General features: G+C 37.3%; 1 protein-coding gene across 1 annotated transcript; it reads left to right on the forward strand.

Moving 5' to 3' along the window:
• The first annotated feature begins 686 nt into the window (after positions 1-686).
• On the forward strand, positions 687-19,414 carry HERPUD2 (HERPUD family member 2). The gene is made up of 8 exons (XM_083377374.1): positions 687-1,123; positions 3,448-3,525; positions 8,604-8,717; positions 9,416-9,567; positions 13,874-13,993; positions 15,429-15,752; positions 18,373-18,487; positions 18,850-19,414. The coding sequence occupies exons 1-8, from the start codon at positions 977-979 to the stop codon at positions 19,006-19,008; spliced, it is 1,209 nt and encodes a 402-aa protein (XP_083233500.1). The 5' UTR covers positions 687-976; the 3' UTR covers positions 19,009-19,414.
• The last annotated feature ends 2,268 nt before the right edge of the window (positions 19,415-21,682 follow it).

Genomic DNA, 21,682 nt, shown 5'->3' on the forward strand with positions numbered 1-21,682 from the left:
GAAGGGGTGTTATGTATATAGGGGATGTTTCTGCAGTAGCGAGCCACTGACACCACCAGGTGGCATGGTACCTTGTCCGGATTGGCAGGGTAGTCATTGGCAGGAAATCCAGATAAGGGGATTGGTCCCAGGTATACCTGGCTAGGTATATAAGAGGGGCTAATAGCCCTTTGTCTTCAGTCATGTGTTAACTACAATAAAGGTCTATTATGCTGAGTCCTGTTGTCCGGAATCGTCCATGCGGTCCAGAACCCACTACATAATACTCGCTGTGTCCTTGGGCAAACTACTGCCAAATATAAAATGACGTTTTATTTCCTATGGTTTTGTTTGCTCGTTGCTTTTTCTCCTTTACGGCTCGTTTTTCTTGTTGCCTGTCGTTGGCTCCAGGTGTCGGTCTTCTGGCTTCCGCAGCTCCAAATTTACGAGGCATAGTCGAACACAACAATACGGGAAAGCTTCATTTCCCGAGGGCTTTTTTTGTGACTCGGAGGACTCGAACCGCATAAGCAGGAACCACAACCTCTCACTGTCAGCTTTTTCCTTTTTCCTTCGTCTGTTCCGGACGCCGAACAGAACCACTCCGCCACAGTGCCCCCTGGTGTCCACGGGGTAGAGCAGCAACAACCTCCGCCGCTGCCGTGCCGCGCTCTGGCCAGGCGGGGCGGTTGGTTGTCTTCCCTGACTCCATTTTAGGCTTGCTCTGGCCTAGGAGCGGTGTTGGGTGAGCGGCTGTTTGCGGGGCAGCAGCGGGCTACGTCAAAGCCGGTCCGGAGCTGGGGCCTTGTTGCGCGTGGCCGCTGTATGACGCTACCCTCCTGCCTCCTGAGGCCTGGGTCGTGCTGAGCTGAGGAGGAAACAGCAGCTCCCAGTGGACAGAAATGGGCGCTGGGAGCCGCGCGGCCACTCCCGTTTCTGGAAGGCGCTTCTCCTCTGGTTCCTGAGCCTGATTGCCCGTAGACAGCCGCCGGCCCCGATGGAGACCCCCGTAGCGGGGGCGCCCGTCACCCTCATCATCAAAGCGCCCAACCAGAATTATATTGACCAGACCATCAGCTGCTACCTGGACTGGACCGTCGGAAGACTGAAATGCCACCTCTCCAAGGTGTACCCCAGTAAGCCGGTGAGCCCCTCGCCTTTCTTTTAGCTGCTCCTGAGTCCCCGGACGGAGCAGAATAGTCGGTGGGGTTCAGGAGATGCCGACCGAGAAAAGCTGTTGCGTGGAAGCAGAACGCTTTATTTTTTTGCTTTTGGGCTTGCTGTAGTTATGCGTTGAAAGGAGTCTGGTATTCTAAAATGGAGCTTTTCACATGGTCTCTGTATTCGAGCAAGCTTTGTCTGCTACATTTCCGGGTTTTAAGTTATACAATAGTCAGAAATAAAAGATAGCATGGTATCCCAAGGGACCTCAATGCCATTTTTTAAGCTACCTCATCTACCTGCTCTTTCCCAAGCAATGATGTGAGACCTTGTCTTAGTGTTAACAACTAGGCCTTTTCTCCCTCATTCCCCAAACCAAAATCTCACTTTTCCAAAGTGTACTCCAGTAAGATTGTGTTTTTTTCATTCAGTATCCAACAATAGGCTCACTTGTTGCTCATTTTTTCTTCCATGAGCCCAAGTAGGCAGTCCAGATGTTGCTCACTTCTCTTTTCTTAATCACTAGATTACAAATACATCAATTTTGAATGCATATTGTCTCCTAATAATGCAGTTTCCATTACTGGAATTTCAAGAAAATCATTTCTATCCAAAATATACATACTAAGTCACAGATATAATACAACTTTGTGTAATAAAGGAAATAACTAATCAGAAACTTGACTACGATGTCTGCAGAAGCAAACCCACATTTTCCAGTAATTATACAAACTGCAAAATAACCCCAAACTTCTAGATAGTTATGTCTAAAAGTATTTGCTGTAATTAATCCTCCAAATCAGACATGTAAAACTCGTGACATCATGTGATGTTGCAAGACGTATTGGGGCTATTTTGCCATTGATGGCAGTGGGGTGGGCGTGGCTTCTGGATGACACGTCCAGCCTGCGGGCCGGTAGTTTGACACCCCTACTCTAAATGGTACTGGGTGAGCCACCAGCTTTGTAACTTATCATCCTACTTAGATACTTAGTTGCAAACTTTGTTATTTTTCAAAAATCTTATCATAAGAGCTTTAGCTTGTTCAGTGGTGCCATGTTGTGTTGTCATCCTGAGCTTTTTTATTTTTATTTATTTTAATTCCATTTATATCCCGCCCTTCTCCAAAGACTCAGGGCGGCTTACAAGCTTAGCAGTAGCCTTCACTCTATGTATATGCCTGCTTATTAGGGCTTTCACACACACCCCAAGGGGCATTATTACAAAGTCAGCTTAATTGCCCCCAACAATCTGGGTCCTCATTTTACCTATCTCGGAAGGATGGAAGGCTGAGTCAACCTTCATGTTCAAATCATATACATATCTCCAAGAAGGTGATCATCACAGTTCTAGTTAATTACACTATTGTTATTGTTATTATTGTTTCCATCCTGACATTTGTTTAGCCATGAACTCTTTTTTCTGGCCTAAAAAATCAGTATGTTTTTGTTTCCATCTTTAGAGCTGTGCAGTATTTTGAGATTGAATCTCCAAAAGGAGATCTTAATAAACAGCTCTGCCTCTTCCTGGGATTGCATAACCACTAGTCACATGATCCCAGGGGAAAAAAATACTGTTTAGATATGGGGCTGTTTGCACTTGTGTTGCTCTGAAATAACTTTTGGAGATTGACTCCAACTACTGTACAGTCATGGCTCCACCACCTGCTTGTTTTTGCAAATGACTGAAGTAAATAACCACTTTCTTTTAAAGATGAGTCTCTTCCTTTTCATAATACTGGGGTGAACACAATTGTCTGACCACTCTCTATCTCTTGATTCACTTTATTCAAGATACTATATAGCTCAGGAAAATACAAGGTGCTCTTCATTTTTCTGCAACTGTTCTTTGCATCAGCTAGACAATAGATGCTTGTATTTCTCACTGGCCTTTATAGACTGTGTTTGAGCAAACTGTTTTTTGCCACATAACATTTTAAATAGATGAAAATTCATTTCCAAGACCTCGCATGCACTTTCTTGCAGTTGTACATGCAGTTCAAAGAAATCAAGCTTGCTGACAGAGTGTAGTGATGTTTTGAAATTATTTATGAAAATGAAGCCTGATTTTTCCCCCCTGGGTTGTTCTGTTTGAATTAAAGTAATCAGTATTTTCTGGTAACAAATATGATTACTGTTTTATAAAATACACTCTGAAATATTATAACTAACAAGAAAGTTTAAGAATGGTTTGCTTAAATAGACAGTAAACGAAAGAAAAGTAAAAAAAAGCTTTGTATTTTTTTGTGGATTTTTTTAATATAATGCTTCTGGAAAAGGTTAATTCTTCCTTTGTCACATCTCTTAGTCTACAAAGGATCAGAGATTGGTCTATTCTGGCAGGTTGCTTCCTGATCACCTGCAACTAAAAGATATTCTCAGAAAAGTAAGCTTTACTCAATTACCGTATTTTAAATAAACATTTTACTTTTTAAAATAATGAATTCTAAATACTGTTAAACTATGTATAAATTGTCACTACTGTAAATTGGAGCAATTTCAATGTTATGTGATGAATTACAGAAATGTAATGAAATATGCTGACTTTGTTTACAACCTGAATTGATTATCTGTTTTAGAAAATTATTATTGTGTTAATTATTGTATATTTCTAAGTGTACACATACATGAGGTTATATATTTTATATATCATAAACATGAATGTTAAAGTTGTCATACTTCCTAACTAATTTATTGCATTGATTAGATCTATTGCTGCTCTAATTCCGAACAATTACAGTCCTTTCTAATAATCTCTCTCTGTAATTATTTATTGATAAAGAGGAGATTAAAACTGCTGACTTGCCAACAACAGTATACGTTTTGAAGAATTAGCAGTGATTAATGATGGTTCACTTGGACTGATGGAAAAAGAGAGAACCTGTTGACTGCCTGCTTTCTAGAGTATTGGTGGAGTCAAAAATTTTCCTGCCGCCTTGAAGGAGGCGGTGGTGAGACCCCTTCTCAAGAAGCCTGCTTTGGACCCTGCTGTTTTAAACAACTACCGTCCAGTCTCCAACCTTCGCTTTCTGGCGAAGGTTGTTGAGAGCGTGGTGGCGCATCAGCTCCCTCTGTTCCTGGAGGAAACTGATTATCTGGACCCGTACCAATTGGGCTTCAGGCCCGGACACAGCACGGAGACGGCATTGGTCGCACTGGTGAATGATCTCTGGAGGGCTAGGGACAGGGGTTGCTCCTCTGTCCTGGTCCTATTAGATCTCTCAGCGGCGTTCGATACCATCGACCATGGTATCCTACTGCGGCGTCTCAGGGGGCTGGGAGTGAGAGGCACCGTTCTACGGTGGTTCTCCTCCTACCTCCAGGGCCGCTCGCAGTCGGTGTTGACAGGAGGGCAGAGATCCGCCCCGAGGTCTCTCATTTGTGGAGTTCCTCAGGGGTCGGTTCTCTCGCCTCTCCTGTTCAACATCTATATGAAGCCGCTGGGCGAGATCATTCGTGGTTTTGCAGTGGGGTATCATCAGTACGCTGATGATACCCAACTTTTTCTTTCCACCCCGAACCAACCCAGTGATGCCCTCTCCGTGATGTCCCGGTGCCTGGAGGGGGTTCAGGTCTGGATGGGGAGAAACAGGCTTCGTCTCAATCCCGCCAAGACTGAGTGGCTGTGCATATCGGCATCTCGGGTTAACCAAGTTATTCCATCCTTAATGATGGGGGGTGAGGTGTTACCCCCCCGTCGATAGGGCTCGCAACTTGGGCGTCCTCCTGGATTCACGGCTCAATTTCGAAGACCATATAGGAGCCGTGACCAGGGGGGCTTTTGCTCAGGTTCGCCTGGTGCGCCAGTTGCGTCCCTATCTGGACCGAGACGCCCTACGCACAGTTACTCACGCGCTTGTGACCTCCCGTTTGGACTACTGTAACGCTCTCTACATGGGGCTGCCCTTGAAGACCACTCGGAGGCTTCAATTGGTGCAGAATGCAGCCGCGTGAGTTGTAATGGGGGTTTCCCGATACTCCCATGTAACACCTCTACTCCGTGAGCTGCATTGGCTTCCGGTTGCCCTCCGGGTGAAATTCAAGGTGCTGGTTATCACCTATAAAGCCCTACATGGCCTGGGTCCGGGATATCTGAGGGAACACCTGCTGCCGGCATCAAACGCCCTTCGCCCAGTGCGCTCCCACAGGGAGGGTCTGCTCAGGGTCCCGCCGGTAAGAGATTGCCGGCGGGTGACACCCAGGGATAGGGCCTTCTCGGTGGGAGCGCCTGCCCTCTGGAACCAGCTGCCGGTGGAACTGAGAACTGCCCCCGACCTCCGATCATTCCGCTGGGGCCTGAAGACCTGGCTCTTCGAGTTCTCGGGCCCAGACTGAGGAGAAATTTTTAATTGGGGTTCTTTTTAATTGAGTACAGGGTCAATTTAATATTTTTTAATTTGGTTCTTAACTTTTGTATGTTGGATTTTTAATTCCCTGTAAACCGCCCTGAGTCCTCAGGGAATAGGGCGGTATATAAATGTAACTAAATAAATAAATAAATAAATAAATAGGTTGCTATAGGTGGTGCCAAGGGGACTAGTATTCTACTCATCTTCTCTATTCCAGAGATACTAAAAGATACTAGAACAATCCCTATGGAGAATAATATTTCTCATCTTACTGAGAGTCACATATGCAATCTGGTACAACAGCACAAGGTCATTTCCTGATAATGCGCTGAAGAGCAAAATCTAAATACTATCTTTGTTTTTAAAAATTGCTCAGAAAAAAGCAAACTCCGGATATTTATTTAAAATATAGTTTAGATACATAGATAGGTAGGTAAGTAGGTAGGTAGGTAGAGAAATGTTTGGATTTTGCTTAAGTAATTTTTGCTAGGACTAGCAAGTTATAATTATAAAGCAACACTATTTTCAAATAAAGTAATATAGAGAAGACAAACCCTAAATTAATTATGGTGGGAGAAAAGTATTTTTATTGAGTCTACATTCCTGTATTCCCTATGATAAAAATCCATTGTTGACAAATGGTAATTTCTTAAAAAATTACTATCAATATTTATTTGATACTGGATAAAGCAATTGGAAGATTGAGTATAAATTTAGGAACTGGGGTGATCCAGATATTAATATCATTTATTTTTCACATGTTTTTCTGATCCAGTGACTAAAGAGCCCCCGAGCCTCATTGTATACATCTCATTGCAAATCAGCTGAGATGTTCCTTGGTATAAAAATGACAGTGGGGTCATACTCATAAACAAATCATTAGATACAGTCATGCTCGAAATTGTTGGCACGCCAGAATTTTTTCCAGAAAATCAAGTATTTCTCACAGAAAAGTATTGCAGGAACACATGTTTTGCTATACACAGGTTTATTCCCTTTGTGTGTATTGGAACACAACAAAAAAAGGGAGGAAAAAAAGCAAATTGGACATAATGTCAAACAAAACTCCAAAAATGGGCCGGACAAAATTATTGGCACCCTTTCAAAATTGTGGGTAAACAAAATTGTTTCAAGCATGTGATGCTCCTTTAAACTCACCTTGGGCAAGTAACAGGTGTGGGCAATATAAAAATCACACCTGAAAGCAGATAAAAAGGAGAGAAGTTCACTTAGTCTTTGCATTGTGTGTGCCACACTAAGCATGGACAACAGAAAGAGGAGAAGAGAACTGTCTGAGGACTTGAGAACCAAAATTGTGGACAAATATCAACAATCTCAAGGTTACAAGTCCATCTCCAGAGATCTAGATTTGCCTTTGTCCACAGTGTGCAACATTATCAAGAAGTTTGCAACCCATGGCACTGTAGCGAATCTCCCTGGTCGTGGACAGAAGAGAAATATTGATGAAAGGTTGCAACGCAGGATAGTCCAGATGGTGGATAAGCTGCCCCAAACAAGTTCCAAAGGAATGCAAGCTGTCCTGCAGGCTCAGGGAGCATCAGTGTCGGCGCAAACTATCCGTCGACATTTAAATGAAATGAAACGCTATGGCAGGAGACCCAGGAGGACCCCACTGCTGACACAGAGACATAAAAAAGCAAGATTACAGTTTGCTAAAATGTACTTGAGTAAGCCAAAATCCTTCTAGGAAAACGTCTTGTGGACAGATGAGTCCAAGATAGAGCTTTTTGGTAAAGCACATCATTCTACTGTTTATCGAAAATGAAATGAGGCCTACAAAGAAAAGAACACAGTACCTACAGTGAAATGTGGAGGTTCAATGATGTTTTGGGGTTGTTTTGCTGCCTCTGGCACTGGGTGCCTTGAATGTGTGCAAGGCATCATGAAATCTGAGGATTACCAAAGGATTTTGGGTCGCACTGTAGAGCCCAGTGTCAGAAAGCTGGGTTTGCGTCTGAGATCTTGGGTCTTCCAGCAGGACAATGACCCCAAACATACGTCAAAAAGCACCCAGAAATGGATGGCAAGAAAGCGCTGGAGAGTTCTGAAGTGGCCAGCAATGAGTCCAGATCTGAATCCCATTGAACACCTGTGGAGAGATCTTAAAATTGCTGTTGGGAAAAGGCGCCCTTCCAATAAGAGAGACCTGGAGCAGTTTGCAAAGGAAGAGTGGTCCAAAAATTCCGGGTGAGAGGTGTAAGAAGCTTATTGATGGTTATAGGAAGCGACTGATTTCAGTTATTTTTTCCAAAGGGTGTGCAACCAAATATTAAGTTAAGGGTGCCAATAATTTTGTCCGGCCCATTTTTGGAGTTTTGTTTGACATTATGTCCAATTTGCTTTTTTTCCTCCCGTTTTTTGTTGTGTTCCAATACACACAAAGGGAATAAACCTGTGTATAGCAAAACATGTGTTACTGCAATAGTTTTCTGTGAGAAATACTTGATTTTCTGGAAAAATTTCTGGGGTGCCAACAATTTCGAGCATGACTGTATGTTTTTCTTGAACACTCAGGAAAATAAAATAGGGAATTATGATTTACATAAACACACATACAGACAGAAACTTTACTTCTTTTCTCCTTTCCTTCTTTCCTTCTCTTGCATTTGCTCACTTGTTCTGTGTTTTCTCTTTCTGATAAGGAAGAGAGCCAGCCAGCCAAGGGAGTACTGTATGTACTGGCCTACCCATTGCTGTGTGTGCTGGGCTACTCTTTGAAAACAAACATTGTTAGATCCTGGTTGGTTCATACAGATAATATAGCTGTAATGGTCATTATAAATCTGTCTACATTTGGTACTCATTGGCTGAATTAACTAGGTCAGGTTGTGACCTAGAAATTGTATTTCCATAATTTACAAGCTTGACTTTATTTTTTAAATCAAAGTTTAATTTGTTCTGCGAATCCAGCACATTTTGTTATAGTCTATATACAAATGTAGAAAATGGGTTAATTCAGTAATCTGTTCAGTGTGTTGTTCAAACATACCTACTGTACTAATTATATGAACACTTACATTATGATTGGTATTGCTAGACACCATGGATTTAATGTGAAAGTAGACAGCACTAAAAATACTCCCTTTTATTTTAGCAAGATGAATATCATATGGTTCATTTGGTATGTTCTTCACGGACACCCCCGAATTCCCCAAAACCTGATACTATTAGAGAAAGTCATGAGTCTTCAGCATCTAGCAACAGCTTGGTAAGTTATCTTTGTGTGAGATGTAATCATTTAAGTTCTATCAATAAATATATGCTGTTTCAATATATTCATTTCCCCTTATAATAGTGATAGTAGTGTTATAAGGAAGGGATTATATCAACTATTTTGGCCAATTTAGAGTATTAGTTTACTGATTAATTAAACAAGGAAGTATAATAAAAGATTTTTAGACTGACTTTTAGAACTGTGCTTTCTAAAAATCAAAAGAAAAATGTACAAGTATTATTCCCCATCCTTCCAAGAATATGTACAATTTTTGGAGATTTTTAATAGATAGTATTTTCCAAAGTATTTACAGATGTCATGGTCCAAATAGAGATGGCTCTGTAAAGGCTGACATTCACATGGCAATTATACTGTGAGTTCCTGGATTCATGATGAAGTTTTCTGATTCATAATTTGCTTATCTTTTACGGTATTGTTGGTGCTGGTAGAAAAGAAAAAAAAAGTGTACTATTTTAGTCAGCAAAATATTATATTAATATTTTAAAAATGTATGCAATGCATAAATATGTTCTGGGGCAAGGTATAAAACTGGTATAAGATATAATAATTGGATTACTAATAGGAAGAAGCTAATGTCCAGTATAGAATATTAGACTAGTTTTCATAGTATTTTGAAGAACCAGCACTGAATGCTTTGCACATCTAATTCAAACTATTATCTGCATTTTAAGAGTTCAGAACATTTGGGATTATCATCTCATTCCCCATCTCAAGAAACTGTATATACAGCTGTCAGTAATTCTGAAGGTTTGCGACATCGCAACCTTGCACAGACACACAATAATCAAATGCAAAGCCATCCATTCTCATATATACTGCAGAGGTAAGTAGCATATAAATGATTTGAATGTTAGAGTTTCATTCAACATTTTATAGTGTAAGCAATATAGTTCACGGAACACTGAAAAGGTATTAAAAATAGTAAAGAAATTAAAAGGATAAGAAAAAAAAATACCTGACTAAAACTAATGTACTATAATAGCATTCAATGTATCTCTGCCTGTCTTTTTATCCTTGCAAACTACTCTACCTTCACGTTAAAACATTGTACCGTGTTTTTTGTACCAATAGAACAGTATTTGTAGCTCAGGGTTAAATTGTGGAGTTCTTGATGCTCTCTGAGCTTGATGGTTTCCTTGCAGATGTTTTTCAAATTTCTCCCCTCCCTTACATTAACAACAATTTTGTTTCCCTTTACCTTGTACATTTTTCTTTTATATGATTTATTTTGCTGTTTGATCCTCCTCTTTTCTATCTATAAGATGCAAATCGCTTATACACGGATAATTTTCAATGCACATTCCTTCAAAACCAATTAATTCTATATATTATCTCACATCGATCATACCCACTTCTTCCAGTGCATGCAAATTCTGTGTTTCTCCTGACATATCCAAATTTCATTTCTATTTAACAAAGTGGGGACAACATTGTTCTACATTCATTTTGCCATTCATAGTTAATCATATATAAACCACTGTCTTTCTCCTTGGATGTGTAACTTGCTATTTTCACTTCATTTTTCTGGTTGCATGCAATTATCTTAATCTTTGATTGTTAATTTTCTAGTTGCATCATACTGCAAAGCATTCAGATTTTCAGCCAATACATAAAAACATACAAAAAGTACATTCATATTTCTAGCCAATATAGTTCTAATGTTAGCACAACCATCCCGTGTTTGTTTATTTATATGCAGATAATCCTCGACCTATGACTACAACTGAATCAAAAATGTATGTTGTTAAGCAAGATAGTTATTAAATAAATTTTGCCTCATTTTGCAACCTTTCTTGCCATAGTTGTTAAATGAATAATCTATTTTTTAATTTATTAACATGGTTGTTAAGTGAATCTAGCTTCCCTATTGACCTTGCCTGTCAGAAGGTCGCAAAGGTGATCACATTGTCCTAGGACACAGCACCGTCATAAATACATGACATTTTGCCAATCATCCGAATTTTGAATATGTAACTAAGTGTGAAAAATGTTCATAAGTCACTTTTCAGTGTCATTGTAATTTTAAATGGTCACTAAATGAATGGATTTAGAAGATTACCTGTATTATATGATATCTCTGAATCTTTATGCTTTCTTTTAATTGTTACACATTTTTTAGAGATCTAAAAAACCTCATTGCACATCCTATAACTTGTATAAAACTATATTGACCTTCCCTAATTTTGTTCATTGTCACATTTTGTACTGTGAGTCAAAATTCTGCCAGATTCTTTCTCAGGCTCACTTAACGAAGTAGTTACCTTATACATTGCACTCACACGTGATATCTTTCACCTTGTATTGCAGAACAATAATGATATTGTTCCAATAACCCAGAGCAGATACTCTTATTTCTTATTTAACACATTAAATGAATTGGCTTTGCCATTCTTTAAACTAATGAACATGTGAATATTTTAACATTTGGTCATCTGTACTAGCTATACTGCAGTTTTACTATTTTTCAATATATTCATGTATTTATGGCTTCCTTTTCATAATTTTTTAAGAAGATTCTGGTAGTTACAACATTAGTTTCAGTTCCACTCTTCAACATAATCTGTGTCATCTCCATTCAAATATCTAAAATATTCTCTCCTTTAGTTATTTATAAATACTTTCATCATTTTTTATTCCTTTTATTCTATTGGAAGCTTATCCTGTGCACTCATTTCCAATGCAGTTTTATATCTTAATTGCTCTGCATTTTCCAGGCCTCTTTTTGTCTTTTTAAATTATTATTATACATTATTATTATAGGACCTAGATAATACCAATTCATACTCTCTAGAATGTATTTTGGTTATTTCATAAGTAAGTGTACACCATCACCTCTCTGCATGCATTTATCTTGGTACCTCACAAGATCATATCATTTTTATTCCAATCTATTTCTTTTTAGTTTTGTAGATTCATAGTCTGCTTTTCTTTCATTCTTTTCAGATGATAATTTATGCTTTTTATAATTTAATTACTCTGATATTCCAAGTTACAATCTTCTATGCATTGTGACTGGATGGGTTCATAGATATTGACCTCTGCTACCCAATGCTCTGGTAATTGAAAAGTTTTGTATTAATTCTTTTTAGTAAACTACAAAAGGCACAGACTAGAGTACCAGCTGTCTATGCCAGAGGTCCCCAACCTGTGGGCCGCAGCCCACTACTGGGCTGTGGCCTATTCGCAACTGGGCTTTGTGAGTGGTGGGCTGGCATGCGCAAATGCAGCCCAACTCATGCGAGCAGTTGGTGCTGGCGCTTACAGCCCCACTTGTGTGAGCAGTGGGTTCTGGCATTCTTAGCCCCATTTGTGCGCGTGCCCATTGCTCCTTCCCCCCACCGGATTACCAACCCAGAAAGGTTGGAGAACGCTGATCTATGCTACATGCAATCTTCTCTGCTAATAATAGGCAATTAGGACACATTTTGACCAATACATCACAAGTGCAATCAAAGCCCAGTTTTACTCCAAGCATCTTCATGGTACTCCATGCAAGCTAGCATTCTCTAATTTAGAAAATACCTTGTCTGTGTCCAACCCTGAAGTATATTAAAAACTGAGGTTGTTATAAAATCTGTTTTGACACTAAAATAATTACAATTTTAATGTTTTCTTTGCAAAAAATCAATTTGTCTCCTTATACCACATATTCTTCCACTTCTACAGAAGATCTAAGGAGTCCAAATAGATTTTTAGGGTTAATATTTTTTCTCCCAACTATTTTTAAATAACCATTACTATTGGTTCTCTCTTCTTATTACTAATATTTTTACATCTTCTCAATCTGAATACACAGAGAATTACCAAGGTCTTTTGTGACACCTTGCAGCCAACTTTCTTCTGAGATGTAATTCTGGTATGATGCAATATGGTTGCATCAATTTGTATTTCTTTGAATCCTGTTGTTGCCTTTAAAAAATATGTATAGCATTTTCATTGTAAAATTTGCCATTTCTGGACAGAACATCAGTCTATATAATTGAAACTGAAGTAATGAATAAGTAAATAAAAACCAAGTAACAGTAATGACAACTGTTATTTTAGCATTTTCTATCTAAATCATGCTCTTTGTTAGGTAAAACATCATATCTGCAAGCCTTGTTACATTTTTAATGTAATAGAACACAATTTGTGCTAAGTTATTCTGTTAAGGTGTTTTATTTTCTTGAAAGCATAATATAAGTTGTTATACATACTTTTTGGGGTAAAGTATTATTATAATAAAAACCTGTTCCCAGGTTATTTACATTACAGCCATGTTACTTATTTATTTAATCTAAATAGTTTTCAAATATCAGAAAGGTGACTTTCAAATATCAGAAAGGTGACCTTGTTTGCCTCCTAGCTTTCAAATTAAAACATGACATTTCTAGAAAAAGTGGAGGAAGAAGGGGGAAAAAAGGTTTAGCCATCACTTCTTAAAGCAACAGTTGAAGATTTTAGTATGAAGAGTTGGTGAATGTGCCAGCATTTTACCTTCCAGAATTTACATTGACTTTTCTATAGAAAGAAATGGGTAAATCACCTTTTGTTTTGGAGACTGATTTAGGACACATTAAAAATTGTGATAGTATTCAGTTGTTTTGAATTCATTGCAGTCTTCTATATGTTTGCCAAACACTTGATATTATTTTTTTAAATTATAAACCATGGGGGATAATGACGTTATATTATTTTAATATCTCTTTGTTCTTTTTATGCTTTTCTATGTAAGAAGTATCCTAAAATAAGACGAGTTTATATTTATTTTTGGAGGAAATGTGATAAATCAATTATTGTTCTGTTTTTATTGTATGTTTTATCAGTTTTGAACTACTTTAAATTCTTTGATAGAGACATATACATTTTGTAAACAATAAATACTCGTGGACTTCAACTCCCAGAATTCCTGAGCCAGCTGGTTCAGGAATTCTGGGAGTTTTGAAGTCCACGAGACATAAAAGAGCCAAGGTTGCCTACCCCTGGCCTACCCAGATCTGGGCTTAAAAACTCCCAAAGGAAAACAAAGAGATATGGAAATGCTTACTTTTTGTGCTATCTGAAGTTCTGCAGATCATATATGTTATCTATATGTACCTCTGTTATATAAAACAGAGACGTATAATTAAACTTCAGTGTGTTTCTAACAGTGTAGATAATCAGTTTCCTGGGCAAGGAATATCAACTGGGTTTCCAGTATATCCTACTTTCAGCCCTCTACAGATGTTATGGTGGCAACAGTTGTATGCACGTCAGTATTATATGCAATAGTAAGTATATGATTTTAATTAGTACTAAGATGGAAGATTGATAATTAAAGACTAGATTGATTTTTTTTGTAGATTAGTTTTAACAAACCAATTCTGAAATAAAAATACAGCTTTGTTAAAATTTTTACTATTGATTATTTAAGAGTAGCTTTATTTTTGTTTTAGTGGCTAATTCAGAGATATGCTTTATTATGGAGAAAAGTTATTACAAATTGAAATTTTCCATCCTCCTAGACTGTATTTGGGAAGAATTTTATTAGAAAAGCAGGAGAACATGTCAAGATACAATTCTGTATTTCCAGTTTCTTTTTATGTAAAGGTCTGTCTTAGCTGCATATTTGTGTCATTGGGGAAATCACTTTACTATACATGCTTGAAATTTATCATATATAGTGGCATGATTAATCTTATTCATGACAATTCAATGAGATTGAAGAAAAATTAAGGATAGTTTTTATTTGTGAAGTATGTACTACTAATTACTAATAAAACCAAACTTCTAAGATTTTTTTTCACACATACTGCTTTTTCACACATACTGTGTTTCCTCAAAAATAGGACCTACCACAAAAATAAGCTCTAGCTTGATTTTTGGGGGTGGGCCTAATATAAGCGCTACCTCAAAATAAGCCCTTGTTTTGGGGCAAAGTACACATCTAAAAATCAAGCTAGGGTGGGGTGAAAGGGTGGAGCTGTTCCACATGCCCTGAGCTGCTTACCATTGCAGCCAGACCTCCCATGAATTGACACCTGCCTTGCCGTCCCATTTCTTCTGTGGCTGCTTGCCACCACCCATGTGTGTTGCCCCCGTCCTCCATTTCGCCCTCAGAAGCCTTCAGGAAATGCCTCTGCAGCTGAGAATGGAGCTCTGGATTGATGTGCGCGGTGTCCCCTGGCCTGAATTTAGCCATCAGAGGCCTTCCGGAAAGGCCTCTGCAGGCAAGAACTGAGCTACAGATTGAATTCTCACTTCGACTCCCTCATATCGTTGCACATTCCTTATACCCCTCTGTGCTCTCCTGAATCTCATCATACCTCACTCATATCCTTAAATACCCTCCCTAACCCTGTCTACGCCTCCCTCACACCCCAATGTACCTTCTCCGATCCTTGCTGCATCTTGATCCAAATAAGTCTTCATTACTTAGTGGTGAAAATTCTGGTCCCAAATGCCATTATAAGTTGAGGACTCTACAATTGAGGACATTTACCTGTTCATAATTTCAGTGTTTCAAGCTGACTTAATTTCAAAATGCCTATTTCAGTTACCAGTGCGAGGGAATCTTTTTTCCCTTCCTTAGTTCATTCCGAGGAGAGGGGTGCCCTTCTCACAGCAGCTGATTTAAATACCATGATGAGATTCTTTTGTTGCATATTATAAGTAGCTAACTAATATGCCTTACTTTTGAGAAGCTATTCATTAATTCTGTTACAGTCAAGCTGCAGTTTCAGCACAGGCAACCCTCAGTCCTGATTCTACCAATCCTCCAGTTCCGGAACCCTCAAGTTCTGATCATGTTCCTGCAAATGAAGCCCCAGCACCTCCAAATGTAGCTCCACAGGAGAACAGACCTATAAATCAAAATGTGCAAATGAATGCTCAAGGAGGCCCAGTCATAAATGAAGAGGACTTCAATAGAGATTGGCTGGACTGGATATACACATTCTCCAGAGCTGCTATTCTCCTTAGTATTGTATATTTCTATTCATCCTTCAGTCGCTTTGTTATGGTGATGGGAGCTATGTTATTAGTTTACTTGTAAGTAAATATGATATATTTATATAGTACATAATTTGTTAATTTAAATTTGAGAAACTGGAAAAGTTTATACATTATATATTTTGTTGTGAACATCAGTTTGCACTCCCTAGCACTCACTTAGAAAACAGATACATGGATTAATCTGTGGGTTTTTTTTAAAAAAAATTCTGTTACACAAGCAACTTACTATTTTAAGAAGATGGTATAAATGCTAGAGTTATTTTTTTACATGGTCTACCTATTTGGAGTACTTACTAGTATAGCACAATCACCTGCATTTAAAACATCTCTAAGATTGCTTTAGGAAAATCTGCATCTCAATGCACCTCTCTTCCTGGATAATTGTATATTTAAAAAGATGGCTGTCCTGTTAGCAAAAGTTAGCAATAATTATCTAGAAAAGAGGATATATTTTTGCTATTGTATCTGAATCATTTCTAACTTGTGATTATTCTGCATAGCAGATGACATCCTTTCTAACTATTCTGTAATACTAGAATCTGTAAAAAATAATTGCAAATTTAAATATGAAAAAGAACCCCAAAAAGACTATATGAACACTTAGGTTTACAATGCATTTCTAAAATTTTAAGAAGCTAATGGGAATATCTGTCTTAAAACAGAAATGGATCAGGAACAGAATAAAAACTATTATATCCATCATTATATCAAATTAATTCTTCCAGTAACACTTATTTACTAATGGAAAGACAAACCATTAGAGTCTGAGGGATGAATAGTTTGCCTACATTTATCCAGTGAGCTCATAACTGAGATGAGAATTCTGGTGCTTTACATTAGAAAATCCATAAACTGAATTCAGAAGGATCTCCTTGATCTTAATCCCAAAGTGTACATAATTGTCAAGCATTCAGTTAGTTATATAATTTTGTTTTAAAGTTTATTTCTATTTAGTATCTTAAATACTTATTTTAAAAATATATAAAATTTGTGTGATGGAATGTACCTCTGCAGGAGCAATGGGGGAGAGTTTTGGTAACACAGTTTTTTCAAAGGAAGGCCTGAATTAAGAGGCTGTGCAGATCCAAACTGGATGGGGTGGTGGAAGAGGTTCAGGATAGCCACAGTCTAGAATCTCTCAAGATACTCCTAATAGGTTAGACAGTTACAGCTTTAGTTTGATAAGACTCTATCTTTTAGGTGTTAGCAATTAAAGGATTGAACTCAATTGGATTTTGCTTTATCATCTCTGGGCTTGGACCTGATAGTTCAGTGTATTTTTACATATTTATATGTTACTGGACAAACTATTGACCTATTAGGTTATTATTTCAGAGATATTTCCTTACCTAAACAGAGAATCAGAATGACAACAGATGGACAAAAATCAGTGGCAGAGCAACATCTGTCTTCCTGTTGGCTTCCCCATTGAATTTTTTTGTGGGAAACTGGCAGTGAGTGTTGGACATCTTTCTCCTCTCCTCTCCTCTCCTCTCCTCTCCTCTCCTCTCCTCTCCTCTCCTCTCCTCTCCTCTCCTCTCCTCTCCTCTCCTCTCCTCTCCTCTCCTCTCCTCTCCTCCTTACTTTATTTTGTTAAAAGTTTATGATGTTTAGTACAGTCATTTGTTTGATTTAAATACTGCCTTTCCTTCAGGAATTCCCTTTCCCAATTTTCTTACAACAACCCTGTGAAGAGATAATGATTATCTCAAAATCATCAACTGAATTTCCATAACCAAAGCAGATCTAGGTCTCCCTAGTCCTATTCCAGCACCATCATCCTATTAGCTCAAGATCCGATCCTATTAGCTCAAGATCATATCCAACACATGGACAAATGGCAAATAGCTCACAACTGGAAATGGATGTGGTATCTTTTACAGTGTAAAACCACTGTAAAATATAAATTTAATTATATTTAGATTCACTGAAATCTTCTGAAATGTTAGTTTACAGTAAATTTTAATCCATTGTTCAGTAAATACAAATATTTTTCATTTGTGAAAGCTGATAATAAGTAACACTTATAATATTTACAGTGAATTGTCATGAGATCTTCTAAATTAAAGCAGAGTATAAGGGTGAAGGTTTGTTCTCCGAACTTGTGGGTTTCGTTACCAGGCTAAGTAATATCTTCAGCAGAGTTTAGGGGATGTCAATGTCAGTATATATACTATTTGTCAGTGTGTGTGTTTGTGTGTTCTTCTGTATATGTACACACACACACACACACACACACACACACACACACCCCACTGACACTGACATCCCCTAAACTCCGCTGAAGATGTTACTTAGCCTGGTAACAAAACGTTCAGAAACCAACCCACAAGCACGGAGAATGAACCTTTACCCTTATCATACACCCAAGCTACAGATATTTATCACCATTGCAAAATAGAGTGTTAGTGCTTGTATATGTTCATTTTATATGTTATATGTACTCAAAAATATATACTTGAATGATTTCAACTATACACCATGAAATTACATCCAATACATTTAATTGCATTCAAAATATGTATGTTTCATGATGATGGGGAAGAATGAGTTAGATGATATTAGTCTTAACAGATTATTATTTGTTGCTTTTTATTATTTGCTGATCTAAATGTTTTATTTCCTCTTAGTAATTTTCTCACTGTCTTTTATAAAGGCACCAAGCTGGATGGTTCCCATTCAGACAAGAAGGATTCCAACAGCCTGCAGCAAACAATGCAGATATAAACCATGATGGTCAAAATGTAAATAATGCTGGTCTTGAAGAAATGGTAAGGAGATGAGTTGAACAACACAACTACTTTTAAATTTAAGAATTACTATTTTATCAAAGTTTAACTCTAAATTTAAGAAATAAAAAATGATTTTATGCATGCTTAATAGGGAATAAATGTGGTTAAAATCAGAGCTGAATAAATTTATATTACATTCCAATGTTTGATTATTCTTTATGATTTAATAAACACAGTGATGATTTCTCTATACTTTATCAAATTTGCCAAGAGGAATACATTGTGTTTTGGTATCTAGATAGGAAGAAGGACGCATATTTTCCAAGAAACTGCAGATTACAATAATTCTGTTAATACAAATTACATTAAAATGATTAACAGTATTTTTTTTATATGTTAAGGAACGTCTCATGGATGAAGGTATTGAAGAAGATAGTGGTGAAGACATTGGTGATGTCAATGCAGAACAGAATCCTGGATTTATGTCTTCTGCATGGTCTTTCATTACCACTTTCTTTACATCTCTTATTCCTGAAGGACCTCCACAAGTTGGCAACTAAGCAAAGAGGAACTATTAATAGAGCATGGAAGTTGACTCTGGGAGAGTGGTATTTTAAATATAATGCAATTGATATATATATATATATATATATATATATATATATATATATATATATATACACAATTTTATACATACATGTATACATACAGTATAAAAATATTCTGATTGTGCTGTACAAACATGATTTTTTTTTGTTTCAGCTTTCTCATGCTAATGAATATTTTAAGCAGAAATGGAGTAGTAGATTCTTTAGAAATATTTTTTGTTAAGAAAAATGTAAAAATTGATTTTCATGTTTTTGTTTTAATTGTATTAACACAGGGTAGGAACCTGTAACTGTTGTGAAATCCCTTTTCTTCAAAAAGTTATTAAATTACTGATCTTACCAATAATATTAGAAATAAGCTCCTTTATAGTAAAAAAAAAACCCCAAAACCTGTGTTGGAATCTTTGTTGTTTTTTAAAAAAAATTGTGTATAAAAATGTATATTGGGCTTACAACTTTTAGCAATAGCCCTGCCAACAGTATGTTCTCTAGTTTTTCCCACTCACCTCATGATACCAATAATAAAACAATATTTTGAAGATAATAGATAATAATTGAGTGCATTACAAACATTTAATCAATAAGAAACCTATTTTAAAAATAGTTTTAAGACACAAAGATGAATGTAAATAGTTTTAAAATTAAGTTGTATATTGAGGAAATTAATCTGCAAGTCTTCAGTATTTGCATGAGCAAGACTCAATATTTTGTTAAAATCATAGAGAATGTTGGATACATATTAACTATATTATTTATAACAGCATAATCTAAATTACCATCCTCATGTGTTGGGTTTCAATTATCTTTTACCATAGCTAGGGATATTTGGGAGTGGGGCAGACATAATCAATCCAGAGGCTACATGTATGAAAATGAACAGTACCAATAAAAGAGAATATTAGTAGCTCAGGGTTCAAATGAGGGGTCCTTGGTGCATTCAGAATTTGGTTGTTTTCAGGTCAGACTAGCACTAATGATATTACCTAGTTTAGGTAATGAAACTTCTGCATGAAAACAAGTTCAGAGAGCACCAAGGACCCCTCAAAATGAACAATCCTAGGTGCAACAGAAATTTATTTAAAAATCAATGTATATAATAACCTAGAAATACAATACAACAATGTATTATGGCAGATTCCATGAACTTTCAATGGTTGGCCTATACAAAAAAAATAATTCATTATAAAGGTCCCCACATGAATGAGTATGATGTGCCCATCAAGTAATCAGCACTTAGCAACTACAAATTTGTACAAACATGTTTGAAATAGGACAACTTAAGCCTGGTGGTTTACACCTTGAATTCATTCAGATTTTTTTTAAAAAAATATTGCTAATATTTCTTAAAATGCTAATTCCAGAAAGAATTTTAATCCATTAGGCTGCAGTTACAAATATCAAGACAGTCATTAAATTGGCCTTGACATGCAGATGCCATTAGATTCTTAACTGCCTGTTGAAGATGAATTTGAGTGCCTTCTAATTTTGGTAGCCAAGAGGCAATTCAATCCTTTCCCCATATGTTTTTGGATTATCTGTGGAAAAAAATAGTTAATGGTCATAATGACCATTGTCTTGACATGGGATAAAGACATACAATATTTGTTTCTACAGAAAAAAATGACCTCAATTGGAAGAAACATTTGCATTTTTGAGATTCAGGGATTGCAGTGGGAATGTTCTAATAAACATAGGCCACTGTGAGGTAGATGTTACTGGCCAAATTCCTTTTGTCTAAAACGGTTCCTTTTATGTCAACCCTGATTTCCCCCACAATTGGAAAGAATAAAGGAATTGGGAAAGAATTTCAGAAATCACAGTGAGGTTACCCTTGATTCTGATTGAGAACATTATTAACATTTATTAAGCCTATAGAAAAATAAGCTCCATTGATTATCAATATGATTTTGCACACCATCAAAGCTGACACCAGCCAGAGCATAGAAATCAGAAGATGTGAAGAGACCTGGCTCATAGAATGCCAAGAATCAGACACCACTGAATGGATAACATCATTATCATAAGTAGGCGTAAGGACCTGACCCAGCTAGTCCTCTCAGGAAAGCACGACTCTTGATACCATGTGGTTAATCAAAAAAACATTTACTGAGAAACAGTGGTTGCAGTAGGGTCAGGCGGAATCTTAATGATCCCGTGCAAAGCACCAAGCTATTCTTCCCATTCTGAAACCCAATCCACCCTGACCAGTCCACTGGCAGCCAATATAGTGCTGCAAGGTTGTTTTGAGGTACAGGACAGATAATGGGTCATCTTCAGGGTGTACCGATCTTGGAGTCCTACTGGAACCATCTGGGAAGAAGTTCATCCCGTCTCCAAAGACAATCCCCTTTCCTAATCCCCATGTGGTTACAGCAAAAGTGAAAGCATGGAAAGAATGCTCCCCTGGAGCCACCACCTCCCCCGTCCAACAGAATGGCAGGTACCCAATGAAACAAAACATGAGGAAAATGTTGGAAAAAATATCTAGAGTGGATGCTATCAAGTAATGTGTGGGACTCCATATTATAAATCACTTGAAACTTCATTTATTTATACCCAGCCTTTATTATTTTTTATAAATAACTCAATCTAATACTCCTTCCTTCTATTTCCTGGGAAATGTTCA

This window comes from Vipera ursinii (assembly GCF_947247035.1).
Source record: "Vipera ursinii genome assembly, chromosome: Z".
Classification (NCBI taxonomy): domain Eukaryota; kingdom Metazoa; phylum Chordata; class Lepidosauria; order Squamata; family Viperidae; genus Vipera; species Vipera ursinii.

Excerpts from the sequence above, each read along its gene's own strand:
- HERPUD2 (XM_083377374.1), top strand. The coding sequence starts at position 977 with ATGGAGACCCCCGTAGCGGGGGCGCCCGTCACCCTCATCATCAAAGCG. Across the intron at positions 3,526-8,603 it reads TAAAAGATATTCTCAGAAAA|CAAGATGAATATCATATGGT; the intron begins GTAAGCTTTACT and ends CTTTTATTTTAG. Across the intron at positions 13,994-15,428 it reads CGTCAGTATTATATGCAATA|TCAAGCTGCAGTTTCAGCAC; the intron begins GTAAGTATATGA and ends ATTCTGTTACAG.